The sequence below is a fragment of the Cordyceps fumosorosea genome (assembly GCF_001636725.1).
Source record: "Cordyceps fumosorosea ARSEF 2679 chromosome Unknown scaffold_1, whole genome shotgun sequence".
Taxonomy (NCBI): domain Eukaryota; kingdom Fungi; phylum Ascomycota; class Sordariomycetes; order Hypocreales; family Cordycipitaceae; genus Cordyceps; species Cordyceps fumosorosea.
The window spans coordinates 476,236-501,996 of NW_017387301.1; the positions used below are offsets into that span (position 1 = coordinate 476,236).

At 53.0% G+C, this 25,761-nt stretch overlaps 6 protein-coding genes across 6 annotated transcripts; 3 read left to right on the forward strand and 3 right to left on the reverse strand.

Moving 5' to 3' along the window:
* Positions 1-352: 352 nt before the first annotated feature.
* On the forward strand, positions 353-830 carry ISF_00153 (Transcription factor Pcc1; the record flags this gene model as incomplete). Its single annotated transcript, XM_018843760.1, has 2 exons — positions 353-393; positions 554-830. 2 exons carry the CDS (start codon positions 353-355, stop codon positions 828-830), a joined length of 318 nt encoding a protein of 105 aa, XP_018708210.1.
* A 706-nt stretch (positions 831-1,536) lies between these two features.
* Positions 1,537-3,717, reverse strand: ISF_00154 (phosphorus acquisition-controlling protein; the record flags this gene model as incomplete). The annotated part of the gene is made up of 2 exons (XM_018843761.1): positions 1,537-2,985; positions 3,064-3,717. 2 exons carry the CDS (start codon positions 3,715-3,717, stop codon positions 1,537-1,539), a joined length of 2,103 nt encoding a protein of 700 aa, XP_018708211.1.
* Positions 3,718-9,055: 5,338 nt separating this feature from the next.
* On the reverse strand, positions 9,056-11,254 carry ISF_00155 (pre-mRNA splicing factor CLF1; the record flags this gene model as incomplete). Its single annotated transcript, XM_018843762.1, has 1 exon — positions 9,056-11,254. One exon carries the CDS (start codon positions 11,252-11,254, stop codon positions 9,056-9,058), a length of 2,199 nt encoding a protein of 732 aa, XP_018708212.1.
* A 6,222-nt stretch (positions 11,255-17,476) lies between these two features.
* Positions 17,477-19,689, reverse strand: ISF_00156 (mRNA export factor mex67; the record flags this gene model as incomplete). The annotated part of the gene is made up of 3 exons (XM_018843763.1): positions 17,477-17,518; positions 17,573-19,024; positions 19,204-19,689. The coding sequence occupies 3 exons, from the start codon at positions 19,687-19,689 to the stop codon at positions 17,477-17,479; spliced, it is 1,980 nt and encodes a 659-aa protein (XP_018708213.1).
* Positions 19,690-20,627: 938 nt separating this feature from the next.
* Positions 20,628-23,810, forward strand: ISF_00157 (helicase C-terminal domain protein; the record flags this gene model as incomplete). The annotated part of the gene is made up of 1 exon (XM_018843764.1): positions 20,628-23,810. The coding sequence occupies one exon, from the start codon at positions 20,628-20,630 to the stop codon at positions 23,808-23,810; it is 3,183 nt and encodes a 1,060-aa protein (XP_018708214.1).
* A 1,185-nt stretch (positions 23,811-24,995) lies between these two features.
* Positions 24,996-25,640, forward strand: ISF_00158 (hypothetical protein; the record flags this gene model as incomplete). Its single annotated transcript, XM_018843765.1, has 2 exons — positions 24,996-25,058; positions 25,116-25,640. 2 exons carry the CDS (start codon positions 24,996-24,998, stop codon positions 25,638-25,640), a joined length of 588 nt encoding a protein of 195 aa, XP_018708215.1.
* Between the last annotated feature and the right edge of the window lie 121 nt (positions 25,641-25,761).

Here is a 25,761-nt window from a genome sequence, read left to right on the forward strand (position 1 = left end):
CTCCCCAGCACGGTCGCCGTAACCACAGCAACGGCGCCGTTTCGAGAGCCACAAGTGTGGCTTTCCTGCAGCCACGAGCCACCCGGCCTGTGTGGCTTGCCGCCAGAAGGAAGAAAAAAGTTGACCCCGCCTTGGTGCTGCTTCACAGTCAGACAGAAATGAAAATACGACGTCTTGCTTCAGCTACATTCCAGCGAGACCGCGTAGCCACAACAGCACACGGCTAACAAACAAGATTCTTTTCATCGGAGCATCCGAGAGAAGAGCAACATTCCAAAGAGGCCATCGACGTTTTCACCAAAAATAGAACGCACTGTTCATCGAAAGCTGGACGTATCAAACTACTTTCATCATGGCTGCCTTGGCCGACGACGCCTCGTTTCCCTGCTCCATGTAAGCATGCCCCAACACGTACTCGCGATTCTTGTGTGTTTTTTTCTTCATCATCCTTAAAAAAAAACCGCACTACCCATCCCGCGTTCTTGTAAAACCTGAAACACAATATATGAGATCCGGGCGCTTACTTACATCCCCTCCCCTCCCCCGCAAAAAGCTCCCTGCAGGTCCCCTTTCCCACCGACCGCCTCGCCTCGACGGCCCTGCGCGCCATCGAGGTCGACCCGGAGCTGTCGCCGCTCGTGCGCCGGCACCTCGCGCTCGCGCCCGCTGACCCGCGCGTGCTGCGCGTCGACTACCGCGCCGCGACGAACCGCATGCTGCGCGTGGCGGTCAACTCCTTCATGGACAGCCTGGGCCTGGTCGTCGAGGTCATGGAGCAGCTGGACGAGGATGTCTTGGCGAATCCGCCGGCGGAAGCGGAAGCGCAGTGAGAGAGAGGGAGAGAGGGAGGGAGGAAACCATGGAGTCGAGGTGATGCATTGTATATAGGCATCATGCATTTGTAAATAGAGCACGCATGGGTCAACGGCATTGCTGGGACAAGTACATATACCACATGAACACAGCAATGGAAAAAGTCAGTGTTACGTGAATTTTCATCTTCATGCCACCTTCAATAGCAATTATAGGATGTAGGTCACACAGTGTATAGGAAGCTCAAACATCGTGTATTACATGGCAATGTCATGTCCACTGGCATAGTACAGACTGGTATATACGTAGCTGTTGTTTCTAGTAGCCAAAAGCGGTCGCTCACATCGCAAACAAGGTGTATAGAAGAAAGGGAGCTCTAGAAAGACAATCCAGGGCAAATAAACAAATTCCCCAAGCAGAAAACCCGAGTAACCATTAATTGATAGAAAGAAGCCGCAAGGAAGGGGACCCCCCACGCTCTGTCGCAGCTCTACCCAAGGAAACCCAACGACGCCATTGTACGTGTGTCGTCGTCACCATCCAAAAACACAATTGAAGAAAAGGAAAAGGGTATCCCCATCCAACAACTCGCCCATAAAAAACTCCTTCGTATATAATGCAGAATCGCTCATAAAAGACCCGAGAGACCGACCACCAAGAGAGACAAGCAAAGGGCAGGGAAAAGCAAATTAACGTCAATACCTACCTAATGGTAAGTCGGTATCAACTCTTTTGCATAGCCTCCAGCTTATTCCTCAACTCCTCCAGCTCCTTCTTCAAATCTCCGTTTTCTTTTTGCAGATTCTTCATGTGCACAATGGCATTCTCCACCACGCTCGCCTTACTGCTGGGTGTGTTGTTGCTATTGCTGCTGCCTCCCGGCTTGCCGTCCTTCTTCTCTTCGCCGTCCTCGGAGGTGGGATTCCCCTGATCAGGCAGAAGGCTCGCCATAACCTGCAGCGCCGAGTTTATGCGATTACGGCGGCCCTGCTCAGCAATTTTGTGTGAGGTGCGCTTCGAAGTTAGGTTGGTAGACAGCTCCGTCGGGTAGCTGACACCAGGTACGGTGTTGCCCTCCAGAATGTTTTGGTAATTAGACTTGGACATGAGCAGCCGCGAAGTGTCCTCGGCCGACATGCCTGGCGTACCGGGGATGAGCGGTTTGATGTTGGGTGAGATTCGGGGAAGCAGGGCGGGGGACACATGGACGGAGCCAGTGGAGCGCTTTCTGCTATTTCGTGAGAGCAACTGAGGGGTCTTGCGCGCTGATGGACCGGCCGATCGGGGGCCGAGCGAAGGGCTCGCGCTGGCGGACAGGGTGCCGCCAACGGGGCGCAGATTCGGTGATGGCGAAGGGTGGAAGCCGGTGCTGCGGGCAGAGACGGGCTGATCGTTACCAGGGAACTGAGAGGATATTTGCGTGTTGATCGGCGCGAGCGGTCTGTTGGATACAGACTCCGGCAGCTCCAGAGACTCGATGTGTTCAGTGGCTGTGTCACCTTGTTGCGTCGACTGCGGCTTCTTTCCCTTGGAGGATGGCAGCTTCATTAGGGAGGCGGGCGTAGCAGGGTGAGGCTGTTGGCGCTCTTCATTGATGGAGAGTGGCAGTGCCTGGCTCGGGTTGCCATTTTGCGCCTGGATATAAGGGGACTTGCTGTTGGATCTCCGTGCAGGGACAGGCGGCGGTGGCATATCTGTGAGGTTCTCAGGCGAAACGGAAGCATTCTCATCAGAGCCCTCTGTTGACGTGGCTGGTAGAGGCAGCAGGCCAGTTTCACCGCCGCTTTGCAACCGTCTCTCATCGACCTCGCTTAGAACCTGGGAGACAATGGCAGGGCTGGGGCCAACCTTGCGGCGCTGGGGCTTCGCAATGGGGGAATTTTTCACACCAGATTTCGAGCGGGCTTTGGCAGCATTGTTTCTGCGAGCCTTTTTGGCGAGATCCTGACTGGGAGGCACGGTTTGCGTGGCGGGTGGTGTCTCGAGGTCCATGTCAATCGGGGAATTGTTGGAGTTGGTGCTGTGGTCATAGACGGAGGCATCTGGTTGGGCGTGCAGGGCAGGCGAAGTCAGGGGACTAAAATAAGAGCCGGGAACGGCAAAGGTGCTGTCCATGTTGAAGTGAGGGTCCAGAGGGGTGACAGCGGGCGACACGAGCGGTGTGAAGGCCATCTGTGGATGAGATTAGTTTCAGTCATTGCGAGCCAACAGCTCCGAGAATCTGAGGGGGGAGACGGATAAATCACCTACATCTTGCTCGGCGACGCGCTGGTGGTAGCCGCGATCATAGGCAGTGCGCTGGGGCAGCTGCTCTGCCTGAGAATAAAACTGGCCGCTGCCGGGAGGCATCTCGAGGCTCTGAGGGGTGGGAGGGACGGAGTGGTGACCGTGAGGGCCGTAAAAGGTGGCATGCTGGTCCTGGAGCTGGCGCTGCTGTTGTTGAAACTTTTGCTGCTGGAGGTAGTGAATCTGCGCGTCAATGTTGGAGATGGAATCGGGTGCTGAGGTGGCGAGCATGTGGGCAGGGATGGACGGGTGAGAGACGGCGGACATGGCGGGCGTGTGGTTCTGCAGCAGGCCGTCGCTGCGGGGGATCATGGCGGAGGGGTCCGGGTCCGTCATGAGGGCATCAGCGGCGGTCGGGGGAGGTTGTTGCCGCTGCTGCTGATGTTGATGTTGATGCTGATGTTGGGCATGTTGATGTTGGTGTTGGTGGGCAGCGCCGGGCATCATGGGCTGGGGCGCGGAGGAGGAGGCGTCGTTGAAGGTGTGGAAGTCGAACTGCATGGCGGTCGCATCGGGAATCGTGCCGATGCCGGTCATGTCGAGGAACTGATTGAACTCGTCATCGGGGCCCGTGGACATGTGCTGGTCCTGGCCGTCCCAGGCGGCAGAACTCATCATGGCGGGAGGTTCGTTGGCGAGGGCCTGGTGAGGGAGAAGCCGTTGATGAGAGTGTTGCGTATGTGGTGATGCGGCGCGGCGCGCGGGCTTTTTTTTTTTTTTTTTTGTCTTGTACCGCGATGCGGCGGTGACGGAGGAAAAGTCGGATTTCAAATGTCGCAAGTCGTGGCAGTCGTTGAATTGGCGGTGCGAATCCTTGTTCCGGGAGGGTTTCGAAACGACGAGGCGCCGGGGGAGGCTGTCTTTGTGGAAAGCCGGAAGCAGGAGAGCGGCGACGGCAGCGGCGTAGTCTTTTTGGTGAGTCGGGCAAGGCAAGACAAGGCAGGGACTTTGTCTGGCTGTCTGTATTTCTGTCTGGCCTGGAATTTGTCGGCGGGTCTCTGGGGTGGGCGCCTGGCGTATCGCAGGTTAGGGTGGGTGGTCTCGAGGTTGGAGAGGTCGGCGGTCGACGAAAGGAAGGAAGGAAGAGGAAGACGAGAAAGAGACAGGCTAGGAGTCGATGGATGGAAGAGGCGAGGCTGGAGGTTGGAAGAAGCGGCGTAATGGTGTGATGGCAGGTGTTTAATTTGGTTGCAGGTCGGCTGTTGGTAGACTTTTGATGATGGGCACTTGATGGGGGCGGCAATAGTATGTACATGCATACATAGGTAGCGAGGTGCTTGGTGGCTTGTGCCTGTAACTGTACCCAGATCCCAAGAGGGACGGTGGATGGGCAGGCAAACCGGGCCGGAGCAAAAGCTGCAGCTGGTGGATGCAATGCAGTCAGTGCAGAAAGAGCTGTAGCGTCCCTCCTTGGATGAGTTTAGTGAGTGGTGGCTTTTGTTATTTCGGCCTCGCTTGCAGCCTTTATTGATGAATGCATGTCCTTTGAGCATCGGAAAGATGTGCGGGTTGTATCGGAGAGGAGGGGGGCTCTTGCAGGCCGGAAGGTGGGAGCAACTCCAGTGGTAACTTATGTACACAGTACTAGCAGCTGAGCTTTGTACCTACCAATTCCTTGGGCAGTACGGAGGTATCAACGAGGGCATGAAGGAGGGGCTAAACTCTCCCGCCAACGCTTGCTACAGTCCGCGGCCTCATATTGTGATGCGGGTGGGTTCTTTATATCTCCTCCAAGCTCAGTTCTTGTTTTGCGACAAGACAGAAGCAACTCAATACTCATACTTGACACGGGCGGCCATTACCATGACTGGTGGAGGGGCCGCGCAAATGCTGAATGCCTTCAGGGACCGAAAAACAAAAAAGAGTCAAGCAAGGCCGGACCCTACCTCTACCAGGCACTGTATCCTCTGTGGAACTCCCCAAGGTGGGCTGTCGGAGAGAAGAACCAGCCCAAGCAACAACGCACCAACTCACAACCAACTCTCGTTAGTTACAGCCTTGTTCCTGTTGCTGGGTACATTCTGTGGGAGACTTGACTCTGTTGCAGGTCCCCGTCTTCTAGATTGAACCACTTGCCCACCCAACTAGTTTGCTTGGTAGCCCACCTAGCCCCCCTAGCCCGCCTATTGGTCGTATCTCGTGTTAGCCGACGGATACTGGTACAATACTTGTTCTTTGCCTATCAGCATCTCCATCTCCTGCCCCAACAGGACTGGCTCCAACTCCGAGGTAGATAGTGGGCATCTAAACTAACTAACCAACCAACCAGGCTGCGTCCTTTATTACTGGTTCCTAACCTAACTAACTACTAACGAATTCATTGCTTCCCATCTTGTGCCGAAAAGACGGAAAAGTAGAAAGAAACCTGCAACATGACTATCAGACCTTCAACGGCAAACAACAACCAGTCCATTACGTATCGGATTACAGACACTGGTCCCCACAGTCTCTACGATCGAGTGACACAGCCCTCATCATCATATCATCACCGCCACCAGTTCCTCTTCTTCTATTCCTCTTCTGCCTGCCCGCCCGCCCGTCTTGGTTCGAGTGGCTGGCTGCGACAGCTAGTCATGCACCACAGTTCACGTAGATTCGTACCAATCCTGCAAAAAAAAAGCTGTGTGTCATTCGTCCGCCTAGCGTGGCCAGGGTACCTTTCAGCCATTCCATGCGTGGCGTTTCTCCTTCAGCTGCAACAGGGCTGAAGCCTGTGTCGGCCGGCTGTACGCAGCAATATATCTTCCAGGTTATAATAGAGATGCACAACAAGCCCAATATTGAATGGCAAGAATGCGAGATGCTCCGGACTAGTTGCCAGTCTCTTTTCCCCCAGCCACAATATTCGGCCCCTCGCCACGGCAAACAAGGACTGTACTTTTTTTTTCTTTCAGAAAGATATATTCTCGGCCCAAGAGAAATGCTACACAGGCTACTTACTGGCAGGCAAATCCATCATCATCATCATCATCAACGTCGCCAATACAGATTACTCAACATCAAGAGTTCCAAACCACTTCGTCCAGTATCAGGTAAATTAACCCGTACCCAAATTCCCCATCCCCCATCCTACAACACCCAAATGTAAATCTCCGAGACCCAGATAAAAGCAACCACAACTCAAGCAACAATTAAAACATTAAAACACCAAAAAAAAAAACATCTCGGACCAACAGGCCCACTGAGACCTTTTTCTCCCACAATCCATAGTTACTTACCTCTGGACAAGTTCCGTGGTGTCAGAGGGGCATGGTCACTGCCACAAACTCTTCTGCTTCCTCCCCAGTGCTTCTTTTTCCTTTCCTTCTTCTCACCTTCTTCTTTCGCTTCCGCACCAAACCCCCTCCCCTTTTTTAACCTTTTTTTTTTCTTTTCCCTTTCCCCGCTACGCACGAACAGGGCATACATATCACCTTTCCCTCAAATCCCCCCTCTGCCCCTTTGCCCCTCGCTCTTTATCCTGAACGTTGCATAATGGCTGTGTGTGCTTGTGGCCCAGGAACCCAACCGGCCCGGTCAACAAGATATATCAAAGATCCAGAAGGGGGGCGGAAAAGGGGAACCGACCTGCCAACCGTTGTGTAGCGCCAAGTAGATTCCCGCCAAGGTAATGGGCAGCTTTTCAACAGCCGGCCAAGAAACATCCGCGGGTGCCCATGAAAATGTCCAAGTCTGTCCAGAGTGTCCCATACATGTTCAACCCATGAAGGCTCCTAGGCTTCGGATGAACTCTATCCCCACGACGACGGACATGACTCGCCCAGATTCGTTGCTGCGAGAGAGCATGAGAGAGAACTCACGGCCGGTGTCCGGTCCTTCGCTTACTGAAGCAAAACACAATGCAGATAGTAGCATAGACCATGACGGATTTTGAAACCCTTCCCATGATTCTCGCCAGTGACATGCAGTGGATACAGCCTGAGATTACCAAGCTGCCAGAAATGCCCGAGATTCGTTACTATCCGTAAACATCACGAAGCCTGGCTATACACCTTGTATTATTGACCTTCACATCCCCCCCCCCTTTTTTCTTTTTTCTTCGCTTGCAGCTCTTCTTCACAAGGATACTTATTACTGACAGAGCCTCATCTAGGTCCATCGGCCGAGCCTCAACCTAGGCAAGGGTCGGTCAACGACCCGCGACCCGCTTTCGGACATATACCCGTATTCCTTCAATCTGCCAGAATGCAACGCTGTGCTTTTCTTCTTTTCTTCTTACTCTTTTTTTTTTGGCCTTGCCTAATTCGCAAGGAACTAGTTATCAGCTCTCTATCCATTCTCAGCTGCAAACGGGGGCCAGTGACAGAGGGAGATGCGGCAAGGGTCGGCCCAACGACTTCGAGAGAAGACGCACGCCACAAGGCGGTCTTCTCCCAAGTGCCGCCGCCCATCTGCTCGATCATCTGCCAGCCATGTGTCATTTAGAGAGAGACGCTCTCCTGACCATGGAGGACCACGCGGCTAGCTGCTAAAGCCGACGGCTGAAGCGCAACAGGCAAGCCGGACAAGCCAGCCAAGCTTGACCAGGGAAGCAAGGAATCTGACAAGTCAGAAAACAACAAGACCCCTCCCTCCTCGTATATCATCATTCCATCACCCATATACATACGCAAGGCAAAGCAAAGCCCATGAAAACAAACACGAAGAAAAAAAGAGCACGGAGCAGCATCCGACGCGTGCGTGAAGCGCTGAGATGTCATGAATTGCACGGCCGGGGTTTATAAACCAAGAAAGAATCTCAGTATAATCCCCGTCACCCCAGTCTTGCCCAACAGAGGCCAGACCAGCCAGTATAGCTGCGTCGTCTCGTGACAAAACCTCACTGTCTAACCATTCTAACCACCCCCGGAACCCCGGCCCCAGCCCGTCAGCAGCGCCGCGCCTCTCGGTGGAGGCGGGCTTGTCCGCCCCGGTCGGTTTCCTTTTCCCTCCTCGCTCACCGAACAAAAAGGACTCGCCCACCGGGTCTGCAAGAACATACAGGAACGAGCGTTGGCGTTTTTCTCTTTGTTCTCTGCCTCGGTCTCTCTTGAGCAAAAAAAAAAAGTCCGCGAAAATTGTTGCAGACTTTTCTTTGGCAAATTGCGACCCTATAGTTAATTTGCATGAGGATGAATCAACCATACAGGGGTCGATTTTACAGAAGTGCAGAACTCGTCTCTACAACGTCATCCCGGTCTTCAAGTCGAAATACCGTATGATGCGCGGAATGGTTGGCATCATCCCGCAAGAAAGTTTGTAAGTAGTACACATGCCTTCCACCAGTCAAAGACAATCTCGAATAATCCCCTGCCATTTGCATCTCGAGGCTAGCCAATGAAAAGCTTCGGTAATCTTCATTCATACATGAAGCGGGATTCACAGAGGCAACATCTACAGGTAAAATACTTTCGTTAAATCGCTATGAACCGCTTCTTTTCCCACCCTCTTCAACTATATGTGTCAGGAACTGGTATAACGGCTTCAATTGATTGAAATTAAGAGCAATGCGGACCAAACCCGGGTCCTCGTCTAGAATGTATAAGCGACAGATAAAGAGGAAAATGTGTGATATGAGGCGGATATGTCCAATCGGAAATCTCAGGCCTTGTCATCGGGGTCCATGCTAAAAATGTGCATAGCCCCGAAGCCCCCCCGGACGTCGACAGAGACGCCCTTGCGCTTCAAAACAAAAAGGTTGGTGGGGAAATAATGTTGAAACCAAAGAGTGACGCTCTGTCGCAGCCCGATTTTGCTCGCGCTGCGCCAGTCTATGCAATATGCTTCCTCGAGACCCGATCTGGGAACTCTTCCCCTTCGAAACCACCGAATAGTATAAAGGAATCCTGCCGCGCTGACAGGCTCAAGAACGAAAAACGCTATCAAAGAATAGGGGTATCAGCCAACCAAGGCATCAGGACCGGATGCTCAACGACTATGCCTTCGTCACAACGTTGCAAAAAGCCAGTGTCCAACATCACTTGCGGTTCTGGTCGCCCAGGTTGAGCCAGCTCATATCTGATGAGGTGGCTGCCATGGCAAGCTGTGGTTGTTGGCTGACTCCAGAGCTGTGCGGTACTGCTGTCGACCCTTCCCGGCCACTTTGGTATATGCTGCTTGGGGCACGGTCGTGACCCCAAGGCCTATTCTCGCTCGAGTGTCTGAACATCTCATTGATACTCTCTGGTACTCCGCTTGAGTATCCAGACACTGACGACAATGGCGAGACGGGGCGCTCAATAGTGCCCGCCATACCCTCAGTCGGAACCTTACTGATGTACTGCGACACAACGGGGCTTCCGGTATTGACGCTGTTTACTTCAGGCGGGGACTCGAAGTTGAGAGGAGGCACCGTGGCAGAATCCTGAGTAGCCCGGACATTGTTATTAGCCGAGTTAGACTCCGAATAACGCGAGCTGCGCTCCGAGGTGACCGTTGCTCGCTTGTTCCCGTAACCGAGAATCTGCAGCGCGCTGCCTCCGGACCAGTACTTGTTCCATCCAGAGCTACGGCGAGTACCGTCACGTGTGGAATTGGGCTCGCCGTTACGTGGACGGGGCTCAGCGACGGTTGGGTCGAAAGCAATACCTCGGTCATCGTGAGCTTGTAGCATGGGGTTATTCGACGGCTGCGGAATAGGCTTGCTGATGGTGCTCTTGAACTGCTTATGTACAGAGCTCATCGAGCTCCTCGAGGATGCCCGTGACGTCTTGCTGTTAGCACCAGCTTGCTTCTGGGGTCCCATTCGGCCCATAAGGATGGCGACAGAAGAATACGATTCGGTGGAGAGCGTGGGATTATGGCCGCGATAGTTGGCATGAGAGACAGGAGGTTGCGTGCTCCTGGCAAACGCAACGGTATCCTTCTCATCCGGATTGAGGACAGCACCCTGGTTGGGGTTCATGCGACGCTTGCGTCGCTTAAGAAGAAGTAGGATGACAAGGAGGATGGCAAGGAATGCTGCAATAGTTCCCAGTGTGATGCCGAGAATAGCATTCGAGCTAGGGCCGTTCTTTTCGGTTGTACTGGCAGGACTAGTTGCAGTGGGAGTTGCGCTCGTCGAGCTGGCTGTGGTGATCGAGGTGGCAAAGGTAGAAGACAGCGAGGTTGAGGTGGTGCTCGTCGTCGATGTTGTTGAAGAGGCGAGGTTCTTTTGTGTGCCGTCACCAAGAGAGTCGGTAGTATTGACCCAGCTGTTCTTCTGAGCGTTGAAGATCGCAACCGGCTCCTTGGCGTTACCCCCGGACATGACGATCATGCCATTGGCACCTTGGGCAACAGAGTAGCCAGTTCTTGTCGTGTCTGGCGCATTGGTGCTATTGTATTCAGGCCAGTTACCAAGTCCAAAATCAACGCTGCGTTTTGTTGCAGCGGCTGCGCCATACATAGCCGCGTCTGGAGCTTTGGCGAGAGGTATCCTTGTCACAACGTTGGGTGAGCGGCTCAAGTCGAATTTGAGAAGACTTTGAGAGCTGTCGCTAGTGCTAGAGACGAGTGTGCCCCGGATTGCGGCAGAGTCTGAAGGCCATGAGTCTTTGACGCTTCCAACTGGTCTCCAACCATCGGTGTTACCTGGGTCCGCGTTCATAAGCCAGATGGTGCCACCATCTTCAGGGCCAGAGATCAGGGCAATGTCAGCACCGGCCCAAGGGAAGAGCATGGGCTTCACAGCACCAGCTTTACCAGACTTCGGAGGGTTTGCTGCGTGCACTTGAGGCGCTTGGTCTCCTAAGAACTTGATCTTGTAAGTCTCCTGTGAAGCGCCGGCGGGGGCACCTGGGTCATCCGACTTGAGGCCAGAGAAGACAACCATGGTATCGGAAACGTCATTATACACAACACCATGACCTCGCCGGTTCTGCATGTCCATGGTCTGGGCCGTCAGATTTTTCCACGTATTGGTGGAAAATGTATACTCTTGTAAACCCGAGTAACTCTTGTCGTCACTGTAGCCACCGACTACCAACAGGCTGGCTGCCCCTTTGTCAGTCAGGTGCTTGCCGGCGCACGAAGGCCCTGCTAACTTGACACCGCCAGGTAAAGTCTCCCATTTCGCATTTCCCTTCAAAGACAGCGACATGAATCCCTTCTCTGAATAAGAATAGAAGGTATCGTCCACAATAACAGTACAGGCATTGTCGAGCACAGTGATGTCTTTAAGCCCCGGGACAGACATTGTGAATGGCTTGTCCCTTCAACCTGGGCGGCTGTTTTGAGACTGACTGGTTGCGCAAGACAGTCGAATCAAAATGACATGACTCTGCGGCATCAATTGGAAAGTTGAGGGTGCTTCTCGAAAAAGAATCGGCGGGGTTGATCAATTCGGATGTGTGCGAAGGATGTTATATCACTGAGAAACGTTTCGCGATTCGTCGAGGTGCGTGTATTCACGTGAGGAAATAAAACAGAAAATGGTGGTCCAAATTTCGGTGAGAATGAGAAATTCCAAGGTAAATGGTCGTTGAAAACCAGTCGTCGAGATGCTTTGCGTGTCGCCGTGATGTTGTAATGGACACTAGTAAGCGGTTCGTTTGCACCGTTCAGGAGAGAGTTGCGGCGCGCCAGGCGGCGGGATTGAAGAAATTGGAAGATTGTAAAAGGAAGTCGAAAGAGAGAGCGCGGCTCGTTATGGTCGGAAGACAGGAATATCGTGTTCGCGAGGCGTGCTGCGGCCAAACCTCGTACCAGACGGCATGTATTGGGTGTGGGCAGCTGTTTGCTGGAATGCAGCGAGCAGACGGGAAGCCGAGACTAGCCTTGGGTAGCTGAAAGCTGGAATGATAGCTACGCACCAGACTATGTCAAGAGAGAGGAAGAAGAAGAAGAAGAGGGAAGCCTCGATGATACTTCGAGAAACGAGGCAGGTGAACAGAAAGAAAGGGCAAAAACGAGACCTGCACAAGTGAGAAGCAGGAGCAGCGGAACGGGAACGGGGGAGAGGAACGGTGCAGGAGAAGCAGGTAAATCAGGAGAACACTGGCCAGTGAGCCCAAATTGGGAGGGGCGTGCGAACTAACAATACGAAGGCACGCCGGTACCGAGCTTCGGGGAGGGTCCACACTGCGCGGTGACTTTGGGAGGCTGGCAGCGAGGGCGGACTGGGCAGGTACCATTTTAGCTCGCGGGATGTTGGTGCTGTACTGGAGAGGAGGTAGGGGGGTGGCTGATATTTTTTTGGTGATGGGGTGCTACAGGTATTACCAGCATTGCTGCCCCTATCCAGTTGAAGAACGTTGCACTGAACTACAAAAGTCACTCTAGATGACAACGGGGTGCACAGACTAGTCAAACTAAAAACCAAGGGAAAAGAAGGTTGCAATGGGCAGCGATGGAAATGTACGGCACTGACGCTCATTGAACGCCCAAGAGCCCTTGCCTGGCTTTTCTTCTGCATATCGTGGGGCGGAAGCGGTTCAGGGGAGAACAAGACGCTAATAATTTACTAAAAGCTTTGGTGGCGCTGGGGAGAGGAGAGTTGGGCCAAGAAGAGGGCAGCAGGTTGAGCCTCAGATGAGAGTTCTAGTTTGCTTCTTCGCGTATGTCAATTCATTCATCAGTTGAGTATGGATAGGACCTAGCAAGGCGGTTTGTCTATTGACGAGTCTACAGCAGATAACCCCCGGCTCAAGGTGCTATTCATGTCCCGCTGCACGCTGGCTGTACACTTGGCATGGCGTGTTGGAGGTTCCGGTGGTCAAGCGGTGGCCTGTCTACGAGCAGGTCCCTCTGGAACGGCGGTGGTGGCATCCTGCCAGCGCGTACATACGGAACCTGCAGAGCACTGAGCCATGCATACATATTGCGGGCGTGCGAGGTTTGGCAGTGCTGCATCTGCGAGCGTGGCTGGTTTCAGGGGCCAGTTCTTGAGAGGGGTTAATGTAATACTGGCGGTGGATGGCGGACATGGCGGATGGTGGTGACAGCCTGGCTGTGAGAGTAGTGGCTCTGGTGAGCATCTGAGAGACCGTGGTTCCTCGTGCTCACCCGCTCACCCTCCCTTGTTCCTGGCCCTTGATTTTAGCACCGCTGCTAGCGCAGCACTAAGTAGACGCCTAGGGGGGGCTAGCTGGCCAGTGACGTCGACTGAAATAATGGCACAAGAGAGGCTTGCAGTTGCAGGCGGTTATTAACCACCAGTAGGATGTCTTCCTACCAGATGCAAGCATTGAGTGAGGCTTCCAATCAGCTATTGCGAATGGACTCTGTCCGTTGTGGCAACACGAGATGCGGAGATGGAAGAAAAATCGAAGAAGCCATTGTAGATAGATAGATGGTTTGTATTCGTAGATCCGTCCAGGTACGGAGCAAGGTGTGAACACGAATCAAAATTCCAGGCAGAGCCAACGAAAATCACCCGAGGAATCGTCCATGCAAAATCGCATTCGGACGCGCACGGCACAATTCCATTGTTGCCGCATTGCTTTGGAAAGCAGGCAGCCCACCCAATAGCGCTCGCTGCATAATGTCATTGCACTACCGATGCAGAGGCATGCCATTGCACAAATCGACCCACACCAACCACGGGCATTTTGTTCGACGCGAACACCACACCACCACACCATCACCATCACAGCGCCAAACCGCGAATTTTCACTCGACGCTGACTTCCAGGCCGCGAGTCTTTCTCCATGTGCATGTACTTGCTGCAAGTCATTTGATCTTTTCGCGTCACCCGGACTGATTTCTTGCCACGTTTTTTTTTCTCTTTCCCCGTAAAAATACGATCTCTCAATCTGCAGGCTGTCCTCGCCAACACACAACCTAATCACCTGCATGCTCAGTTTCCATTGACTTGCATATGTGCGTAAAAACAAAAAATAAAAACAACACATTTATGAAATGTTTGCCATTTTTGTGTTAATATTGTGCAACGCTCCCTCGCCAAGTGCAGCCGCTCAGACGCTCAGACCACCAGCCCGACTATTCGTACCCGCATTAGAGACATGCAGCAAGCAAGAACATCACGATGCGGGAAGCGTTGCTCAACTGTCCGTATTCCTCCTACCTTGATTGCCGATTGCGTACTATGGATTCAAGCGGAGGAATATCACCCAAACGAGACAAGTTTCTCTGCCGTTGCACTGCAGCCAATACTTGACCGCGGTGTGCTAAGACATAAAAAGGATTTGAGACAGCGACGCGGCCAAGCATCGCAGTCCCTTGCCTTGTTCTGCCTCTCTTCTTGCTCTTATTACCAACAATCGGGCATGCCTTGAACTAATAGACAGCTCGGGGAATATCGAACCTCATCCTCTTTGACATCGACAACCGAGATTACGACTGGCGTCATTGCGAGGCTTCCAGGGTCCGACCCTGTTTCCATCTCTCCCGTCGAAATGAGCATCCTCCAAGCCACATGGCCGATCATGCAACCTCTACGAATACTCCAGACTTCTTGTCAAGTCTGTCGTCTGTGCCTGTTCACCTCACCAGCCCGCTCTCGCCCACCTCTCCTTCTCTACTATGTACATCCAGCCAGAAAGCCAAGGAAAGTCACCTCAGTCCTCAGTCCTCTCGACTACTCCAGCCACCCCTCCCCAGCAAACGCCCCCACCGAAGCTCATCAGGATGAAACGCACTAAAATCACTGGTCCAGTTTGTATTCCTTCTTTTTATCTCAACTTCCAACGTCAACCGACAATGAGATTCTGACAAACTAACTAGTCGTCGCGTGCCGCTACTGCTCGACCAACGCGCAACAGCCATCATTTTTGCTTTGCTTTATCCCTTTTCTGCGCCCCGAATTTGCTTCTTTTGTGAGCTCTTTCAGATGTCGGCTTTCTGACCGCATCGCTACCTCGTACAGTAGGACACGCTTGCCTATCTATGTACATATCGCTGGGCGAGGCTGGTGGCGGCCTGATATCAACGCTTTCAACATTATGGGAGCCGAGGCGCTGGATCCTTCGCTGGCTGACGTGCATGCGAATAACCTTTGTCAACGGTCGAGAATAGATCGGGCTTGTCCCCACGTTTCGATACCCAAGCACAGGCTGCACAGCCCACGAACGGGGCCTTCAACCACGATAACTAGTATAAAAGGCAAGTACGTGTACCCATGCAAGAAACTTCCCCGATTTCCGTTTACACGAGCAAATTTGAAATTGGTCCAATCGAGGCTGTGTAGCTCCAGATTGTTGGTGCCTCGTCACCGTAGAAATTGGTATTACGAGCAACGGAATCGATCTCACAACAGTCGAGCAAATTTACTCTGCGCTACGGGCCGCTGTGTGCCATCCGCAGTATCATATCACACCACTGTCACCGTGGCATGATTGGTGGGTTTCGACAGGGTACTTGGCCACGGCGAAGCCTTGAACCAACGCGGCGACGACCGAAGCCGGCTACGGCATCGGACTTCCGTGCGGCCTTGAAGCCGTCTCCCAGAAGGCCGGTGATTGAAGACATGACAAGTGCCTGACTCTACCCAACAAGCCTATCTTGCACATCCGGGCACCCTGAAGACTCTGTGAGCCCACGGAAGCGTCGCTTTGCTGCACGCGATATCACTGTGACGAGTAAGTCGTCACTGCAGGATGCACAGATCCGTCTACTAGGACTGAAACATTGGATGCGAAATCAGACCATGTTAAAAGCGCACAGAGGTCTTGTCAGAATGAGCCGCGGTGAATAGGAAAGAGCCTTGCCTCGACTCTCGTCTATAACTAAACGAAGTAGGAGCTGGCTCTCTCTAGTTTTTGCCAGAAGTTTCCTTTTTTCTATACTTGTCATCACAAAGAATCCGCCCAAAAAAGGAGGCAGCACGGTTCATGAAAACAACCCGAAAACGGCCATGGCTTGCTTCACTGCATTTGCCTTGCATGAGACGACGCCGTGGCGTCGACAGCCTGCTGGGGTTGGCCCGCGAGCTCCCATTGACTCCTGAGATCGATGAAAGACGGCAATACAGTGTACGTAAATTCGACGACGAATAATTAGTCAGACGATGGCAAAGAAAACTGCAGTTCCCAGCCGTTGGGGCTTTATCCTAGTTACAGAAGAAGATCTCCCTCGTCGTCGGCCCCGCTGCATGAAGCACATTGATTACGAGTTATAACCTGGCCAAGAGGTCTGGGCTGTAGCAGGCAAATTGGGTGCCTGTTCCCAAATTGCACCATGGCATCCGCCGCCGGGGGCTATCATCCTGAAATTTCTACCCGATTGGACCGTTAACTTGAAGTTTTCTACTGTAATAGCCACCGTTCTGTTTACATATGTGATTACGAATACACGGCGCCAGAAACAATTTTGTCGAGTTGCGATACGAGCAGCGCCAAACCCCCGCCCGTACCTGATCTCAGACAGAACTCACAGAAGCATCGTAGTACAAGGACTCACTCTATAAAAAGGGAGAGACAGGAAAAAGCGGCACGGGAGCAAACGACTACCCCTCGCGTCATTCTGTCTTGGACGACAACGGTGAGGCTAATAAGAGTCAAGTCGGCAGCCTCGGCAGATGTTTGCTCTGCCACTTGTCCTTCTTTTCATGCCGACGGGGCCTCAAACAACCCGGGGGAGGGGTTAGCCAAAAATAAAAATAAAATACATGAGAAAGAAAATCCGATCAGCAGAAGGGATAGGGAAGAAACAAAGGGAATAAAAAGGGAAAAGCAATTAAGCCAGGCTCTCCGCCCAATCCCTCCTCTGTGACAACAGGGGCCCACTGAGAAACTCCTCGACTACAACATGATCAGTTTTTCTGCAGCAGAAAGAAGCAAGGAGAGGCTATCGCTGAGATGTAGTTTGGTTCTTAAAAAGAAAAGGGGCAGTGAGGTTGGCGAAAATTTTTAAAAGGAAAGAAGGGGAAAAAAAAAACATCTTTAACCCGCACTCTGTAAGAGCAGGGCGGCGCACTCAAGAGCAGCATCACATTCAGTTGGTGCGTACCCTAGACGCGAAGAGAATGAGCCGCGTAGACATGTCACGATGAATTAAATGCCGTTCAAGGCTCGTAAAATAGTGTTCTTGTGTTTTTTGAATCAGGCGCCTCAGTTTGGTGTGTAATTTTAAATCAATTTGCGTCTTCGTTTCCAATCTGCAGAGCTGCTCCAAAATCATGTTTGTTGGGCTGAAACATGGTATCGGACCAACGGCAAGCCCAAGCCAATCTGATGCATGCACACGACTAATCAACGCGCACTTGTAGTTCATCTCGATGGCATTCGTCGCGCACATCTTCTCAATATCAAAGAGTCGAGGAATTTTGCGATTGAATGCAGCAGTCCACTTGCGCCTTGCCCCATGTATGATACAACGTGTAACCAGCTGAACAAAGTAATGCAACAAAAAAGACAAGTCACCACCCCAAATAAATTGTATCCTTCCGACCCTTCCTATCCTTCTGATTCCTCCCATCCCAACTAATCCTTCCAATGTGCGCAGCTCTCCAGCTTGCGGTTTACTGCCCGGGAGTGGCAAAGGCCTCGGCTGGCAGTTGCGCCTATAGAACCAGTTAGCAGCTGTTCATTTGTCGTAGACGGTCAACTTTACATACCTTCCTCTCCTGAAAAATAGCAAGCGCCTTTGCAAAGTCAAAGTCCACTTGTGTCAGGCACATCTCAGAGTACTGAGGTGTCATGCCCGTCTGCTTGCACAGCTCGACAATCATGGCTGCTCGCTGGTCTTGCGCTTGCCCGGAAGAGGCAGCCGGTGCTGCGGCATTGGCGTTGAACACGTCTGGCAACCTGTTCCATGCGCGTAGCGACAGGATGTCGCTGACGACGCGTATCCCAGTTGCCAATTGACCGGGACCAAGCACAAAGGTGCGCGAGAAGCTCCTCTTCCCTGTAGTGGCACTCTTCTCGTCATATTCATCAAACTCGCCATGGACCGTGATGATGAGGCCATCCACCCCGAGACGATTCTGCCCAGATGGGTCAGCAAGGCCCGGAAGAGGATGACAGTCCATGATGTATTTGTTCAGATCTGTCTTAATGTTGGGATGCTGGGTCAAGGGCAGAAGTTTCCATAAGTCATAAATGCCGCTCGCGCCTTTGAATAGTCGGGTGGCTCTGGCGTTTGGATGCGTGATTTTGACGAGGTTTCGTGAAAACCTCAAGTACGCTGCCCAGGGCAGCGGGAGAGGCGCACTCTGATCACGAACGGAATTGGTGTCGATCGCCAGGGAAAAATGACTCGACTCGTCATACAGACTGGTGATGAGACCTTGTCGATCTTTATCGTACTGATCAAAGAACTCAAGCAAGAATTTCTCGCCGATACCGTTAACATCCCTGAAGTCTGGGCCGCTTTGTGGAATAGGCTTGGGCTTCAGCGCCTCTTCGCGTTCCGCAATTTGTTCTGCGGTACGCACAGCGATGCCGTTGATATTTTGAAGCTTGGGGAACCATTCAAGCAGAGTGTTCTTGTAGTTGAGGTCATCGGTTTCGATGGGGTTGCCAGCCATGTAGAGCGTCTCGAGCTCTCTGAACTTGCCCCTCCATCGCTCCATGGCCTTCATGGTCGCGATTTTATTGCCGCTCAGGTCGAGATTCTTGAGCTGAGGGAAAGTGATTGCGACGTTTTCGATCTGGACGACGTCGTCGATGCCATTGCCAGCAACGCTAATGCTTTCGATGGCGTCCCGCTTCGCCTGGGCTGTTTTGAAGAGGTCATCACAAATGACCATGAGGCCCTTGAATGTCTTGAGAGCTCGCTCGCGATTCTCAAACATGCCGAGATTGACAAGCTCTTCATCTGTAGAGAGGGCGTCAAGCTTTAGTAGCTTGTTCGCCTGGTAGTACCTCGAGCTTAGAATCGACTGCAATTTAGCGCGAAGCTCCTGCGTTTCCTTTGATTCCGTCGCCTTGTTAGGGAGCGCGAGTCCTTCATCCGATTCAACAATTTCTAGGGGCACTCCGGCGAATGCGAAAGAGTTGAGTTTGATTAGTTCTTCTGCGTCGGCTTTGCTGGCGCCTATGAATAGATAGTCTCCAGCAAGGTGTGACTGGGCCATGTCAGTAAGTAGTCGTCGCCAAGTGTTGGTCCCGGGGCATTCAATTGGTGCAGTCTGCGGTGTGCTGAGAAAATCACGTCTTGCGCTGAGCGCCTTGCTTGACCAGTAGCCATCCGGTGTAGTTGCTGGAAATCGATGTGCCCTGAAACATGGTCAATATAGCCACATACCTTTTTTATCATCACGTTTTTTCTTTGGCGCCCCGTGGTGAAAGCGGAGGCTTTCCTTTCTAGGAAGTTGAGGAGATCCTTGACGCCGCCATCAGGATTGGTGGCCGCCTTGCTCTGCTTCAGGCCGTATACTCGGAGGTAGGAAAGGGCGGGCTTTCCTCTAGTGGGGCGAGATGGGACATCACCAATATCACCGTTGGCGAGGTGTTTCAGGAGGTTTTGTGCCGTTCTGGAAGTGCCACGAGCAGTCTTCGCAGAGGACCTTGTATTTGGCCTTGCTTGCCCGCCACTTGACTGTGCACCAGCGGATTTGGCTGACCGCCGAGCAGCGCTCTCCATATCGAGATCCCCATCTCCGTCAATCTTTGTCGGGCCAGCTCTCTTCTTTTGAATACCACCTCGAGAGCCGGCCGAGGACTTCATGGAAGTCGCCTTTGGGCCGCGCGATGGCTGTGTGCCACCGTTGCGAGCACCACGTGGAGCCATAGTTGTTTTAAGTAGATGTGAGGCGGTTGGGCTATACACGTAGGCTATTGATCGTGCGGAGTTGAAGATGCGAATGGACGAGCGCTTAGTGCTGGCAGTGCTGCGAGGCCAAACGACTGGTGATCACACCGCAGGTGAGGAGTCTCCTGGCCAGTCTTATGAAAGGAGTGTTGTGAGGCCGACCGGTGCTGGGAGTTGATCGAGTAAAGTAGTGTTTTGAACGTTGTAGGAGTTTGGGGGTGGCGATGTTGACAGAGGCTTGAATCAGCTCGACGCGTTGTCAGCTGGGACAAGATGAGCCCGTCTCTAGCAGAATGCCAAAGACTATATGAGATTTGCTGGAGTTGCGTGAATGATGCGTAGAATCGCCTGTTTGGGCTTGGAACAAAGCCGTATGAAAGGAAGAGAAGTACAAGGATGAAGAAAAGTGGCAATCCAAGTTAGAGAATCGAAAATGGGGTATTTTCATGGGTGCCCCACTTTTGCATGCAGGCTGCAAGGCGCATTCGCTGCCTGACAAAGGACAACGTTTGAGATCAATGACAGCACATGAGCAACAAGGGTAGACACTCAACAGTTCAGTGACAAAGAAGATGAATACTATTTCTATTCTAAGAGCTACTTGAAAAACCTTCAACTTATCTGAATATATCTAGAGCCGATGTATTGAAAAGTCGAACAAACTGATCAAACATCAAGGTCACGTGACCTGGTACTTGTTTCGCGTCGCGCTTTGTCAAACGCGGACACCAGCGCGTAAATTGATTTCAGCGCCTCCAGATGCACTCAACAGCGGCACTCGTTTTTGCGGCTCGGCAGCAAACATCAATTTTCGAATTTAAGCTACCATGTGAACTACGTATACTATGCAGCCGATCTAGCGACTGATAACTATCACCTTACGCGCCATTTCTCGTGGCGCGAAGACACCGGCTGCCATGAGCTCGGATGAATTTGACGACGATATCGCTGACGAGGACTTCAATACCGCCTTTGATCAGGTATCTTCTTCTAGTACCCGGTTGAATCAGTCTTTTACCTCTTCGAACGGACATACTTCTGGGAAAAGACACTCGGCGAACCAAAATGTGGCAGCAGAGCTAGAGGGTCTGCCGGACGATGCCTTCTCTTCTCCTGAACCACCCCCGACTCAATTTCGACCAAATACAGCCCAAGTGGCGCCGCGCGCTGGACTCCAGAGATCTGGATCTGGAGTGTACCGACAAACAACCCTTTTTGGGAAACCACTTGGTGACCCTAGCAGCCAGCCGCAGGCACCGAACGCTACTAGAGTCTTTCGCGCTGACCTGCCTCGAGAAGAGCCGAGCCATCATGAATTGAACAAGGAAGCGTTGGAAACTTGGGTGTATCCCACAAACCTTGGAGCCATCCGAGACTACCAGTTTACCATTGTGAAGAACAGCTTGTTCAACAACACCTTGGTTGCGCTACCCACCGGTCTCGGAAAGACATTCATCGCTGCAACAGTGATGCTTAATTTTTACCGATGGACGAGAAAGGGAAAAATTGTCTTTGTTGCCCCTACGAAACCGCTGGTTGCTCAGCAAATTGACGCCTGTTATGGCATCGCCGGTATTCCAAGATCGGATACTACATTGCTGACGGGCGACGTTCAGCCTGTTTTGCGCGAGGAGGAGTGGGAGAAAAGGAGAGTTTTTTTCATGACACCGCAAACGCTTCTCAATGACTTATCGCACGGATACGCGGACCCAAAAAGTATCTGCCTCATAGTCATTGACGAGGCACACCGTGCCGTCGGAGAGTACGCATACGCCAAAGTCGCCAAATTAATACGACGCTTTTCCAAGAGTTTTCGGGTATTGGCCCTGACGGCGACACCGGGTTCTAAAATCGAAACAGTACAAGAAATCATCGATAACCTTGGAATATCGCACTGCGAAATCCGCACAGAGGACTCTATCGACATTCGCCAATATGTGCACGACAGAAATGTCGAGCAAGTGGTGCTTGATCCATCTGATGAAATGAATCTCGTCGGCGAACTATTCTCCGAGGCGCTTAAGCCACTATTGGATAAACTTAGCGCGCAAAATATCTGGTATGGCAAAACGCCAATGTCGATGTCAGCATTCGGTTTATTGCAGTCGCAAAAGGAATGGTTTGCGACACGAGGCAAACACGTCAACGATGGCGTTAAGTTCATGATGCGCGCCATTTTTAGCGTTCTGACAAGCTTGGCGCATTCGATCAAGCTGTTGAATTTCCACGGAATCAAACCATTCTACGACAATCTGGTGGATTTTCGAAGCGAACAAGAGGGCAAGGGTCAAAAAGGTTCCAAGTACAAGCGACAACTCATTGAACATCCCAGCTTCCAGGACATGATGAACAAAATTGCCGGCTGGATGAAACGAGACGGATTTGTCGGGCACCCCAAACAAACAGCCTTGGCCGACACGATTTTAAATCATTTTATGGATCGGGGAGAAGGATCTGGCACGCGCGTCATTGTGTTCAGCGAGTATCGAGATTCTGCGGAAGAAATTGTGCGAATGCTGAACATGCATCGACCGCTGGTTAAGGCTAGTATCTTTGTTGGCCAGGCGGATGGTAAGCGAGGCGAAGGCATGAAACAGACGCAACAGATTCAAACGATTGAAAAGTTTCGCGATGGTCATTTCAATGTGCTCGTTGCGACTTCTATCGGTGAAGAAGGATTGGATATCGGACAGGTCGACCTCATTGTCTGCTACGATGCTTCGGGATCCCCAATCCGCATGCTGCAGCGCATGGGCAGAACCGGGCGAAAACGAGCAGGCAACGTTGTACTGCTATTGATGCGAGGCAAAGAAGAAGAGCAGTTTGCTAAATCCAAAGACAATTACGAAAAGATGCAAACATTGATTTGCGAAGGTAGTCGCTTCAACTTTCGCTTCGACTTGTCGACTCGCATCGTGCCTCGCAACATACGACCCGAGGTGGACAAGAGGCATGTCGATATCCCAGTGGAAAACACGCAAGACACATCATTGCCGGAGCCGAAAAAGAGGAGAGCTGCAGCGGGAAAGAAGAAGGCACCGAAGAAATTTCACATGCCTGATGGCGTCGAAACGGGCTTTCAAACACTGACGGACTTTTTGAAGGGTCCGGCCAAAAAGACAAAGAAGGCCGAAGCGAAGCGCAATGCCGAACTGGATGACCTGAGCGCAGTACCGGACTTGGACGGCGTGTTGCTCAGTGAAGAACAGCTTCGGGAGCTCAACCGGTCCTATCGCGACCTGCCATTCAACCAGAGCACATTCGAGGAGACGGACACGCTTAGCATGACTGCTCATCCGGAGCTTCAACGGCGCCTGGGACCTGCCTGCCTGATAAAGCATGGCTCGCATACCAAGCGCCTCGTCAAGATGCTGCATGTCATGGGCACCGACCCCGACAAGCTGGTTCGAGCACGCCGCCACAAAGACGACAGCGCATACCACGAAATACCGGTTCGAAGATTTGTGGCCTCTGATGGAGAGTCCGAGGCCGAAGACGACGGCGACGTAGTGGTCGAGGCACAGAAAGGACGACGAGACTCGTTCAGTTCAACCGGGAGCCTGCCGGAGCTAGTCGAGGTGCGGCGGGCGGCTGCGAAGGCGGCTCTGGAAGACATGGCAGCCGAGGCCGATGGAGATGACGACGGCCCGAGAAGAAAAAAGCAGAAAACGCTCAAAAAGGGAGGCAAAAAGAATAAGGGCCGCGAGGGGCGAACAGCCGTTAACTTGGAGGAGGTGGGCGATGACTGCGACAGAATCAGCGACGTCCTGGACACGGATGGGTCGGACAGCGGCGCAGACTTGCAGGGCTTCGTCGTTTCCGACAATGCGCCGACGTCAAGCATGAGGGACTCGCAACCGACGTCGTCGATGCCGGCTGGTCAGGGGACGCCACGCGGCGATAACGCGAAACCGAAGCCGTTCTACGAGCCGACGACGTTTGTAGCGACGCAAGAGAGCGAAGGCGTGCCGGAGCTGGACTCCATCGTCGACTCCATAGGCAAGGACAAGCCAACGGAGAGCGACATGGGAGTGCGACGGGCTGGGCGAAGGCGTCCACGGGTTGTGGAGGACTCGGACAGTGAGATGGACTTGCTCTAAGGGTTGGGCACGTATTATTGTACAAAGGGTTTACGATTGCAGGTATAATGGCAATAATGTATATTTAAGTATGTAATAAAGATTGTCTCTGCATGTTGGGCTGAGTTGTTGGAGCTGGGAATAGACGAACGGCAGATGTGTTGCTGAGGGTGAGGAATCGAGAAAACTACTGCATGAATGAATGTTAGCCCATCCGGGAACTTTCAAAGCATGAAACGTGAGGCAAGCAACGAGTTTTCTAGCGCAAGAAAGCAGGCCACAACATCCTAGCGGATAGCCATGGGCCTCCAGACCAAGCCAGGAAGTTTGAACAAAAAGAATCTCCGTCAGAAACCTCAATTTATAAGCACCACGACCCCCGGCGGCAACCAGACGGGTCAGCCCCTTAAGAACGAACCTGTTATTTCCATCCCCTCCATCCGCCAGGTTGATCCTGCCAGGCAACTCCTTCTCTGTGACGAGAAGCGGCCGGCGAGGAACCCCCCCAGCAGAAGTCGGGAGAGGAAAAGGTTCGCGGGAACTGGCAGCCTAGCCCGGCCACGCGCAGTTGGGGGTTCGTCTCAGACGGCTCTTCCTGAAGATTATAGAGGGGGTGTTGATATTATGAGAAATATCGAACGGATCATCATTTGGAGATTTTTTTTGTGTGTCGAGGGAGCAAGAAGTTGGCGTGTGAAAGACGTACCGTTTGGAAGGGTTGACGTTTGTGTGTTCGGATCGGTCAATGTACCATGTCACGATTCAAGGGAGGGGGTGTAAGCAAGCAGCAGCGCTGGGGTCTGACATGGCGCGTTCTGGGAGTCGAAGCTGTCGCGATGCCCGTCACAGGACCATTGAAGGTGTTGTAAAGGAAGCAAGAACAAGTTGCATTTGGGCTGGAAAAATAAGTTGCAAATGCTGGGTCGACCGCCTTTGTGGAGAACGCCGCCGGCCCGGCAGAAAACCGAGCCTGTCGAGCTTCCCCACCAAATTTAGGCCGTTGTTTGTTAGCGCCGGCGTTACTGGTTCCAGCGCTTCCTCGCCTCCCCCGCCCGGCTGCCGGCTCGCTCTTCAAACGTCACCAAGTCATCCCATATCCGCCGGCTGTCACTGGTCCGTCCTCCCTTTCTCAAGTCAACCAAGGGGACACCGACAACAAACCTCAGCCCCCGTATCCAACTGCTGCAAACCCTGTCGACGACGACCATGGCGTTCACGACCATTCCCCTCCTCAAGTTCGTAGGGACCGTGTCCCTCGGCTTGCTGACGGTATGTCCCCCCCCCCCCTTGTCCCATTCTCCGACCGCCACTAACATATTCGCACAGGGCGTCTCCTACACCGTCTCCCGCCTCGCCCTCCCCGCGCTCCTCGACCTGCCCTCCGCCGCCGCCGCCGGCGACGCCCTCTCCCGCCTATCCGCCTCTCTCCGCGCTCCTCTCCTCGCACTCCCCGCCCTCGCCGCCGCGCCCCTCGCGCTCGCCTACGCGCTCGCCCCGCGGCCTGCCCGCCACCCCTACCTCCTCTACGCCGCGCTCCTCGCCGCTCTCAGCGGCGCGGCCCCCCGTCTACTCCTCAGCGGCGCGGCCCCCGCAGCGCCGCGGCCGGTGGTGGTGAAGCCGTCGGCGCGCGCGCGCATGGAGGCCAGCTACGAGGTGCTTGGCGACGTCCACAGCGAACCGGCCAGCGAGGAGGACGCGGACGAGCAGCAGGTCAACGGCGAGGAGGTGCGTGGGCGCCTCCAGGGGAGCGCGAAGGCGCATGCCGTCCAGGCCGGGCTAGCGGGCCTCGCGTTTGCCATGTCCGTGGTTGGCCTCTGGGGCGATGGTGCCCCGAGGGTCATTGTATCCTAAATGAAAATGCAGAAGAAAAAATCGCTGTTGTAATGTTAACCCTCTATATTCTGTTGTTCCTTCAAAACACACCACTTGGTCTTTTCAACGGGCCTTTGTGACAATGCACGATTATTCATTC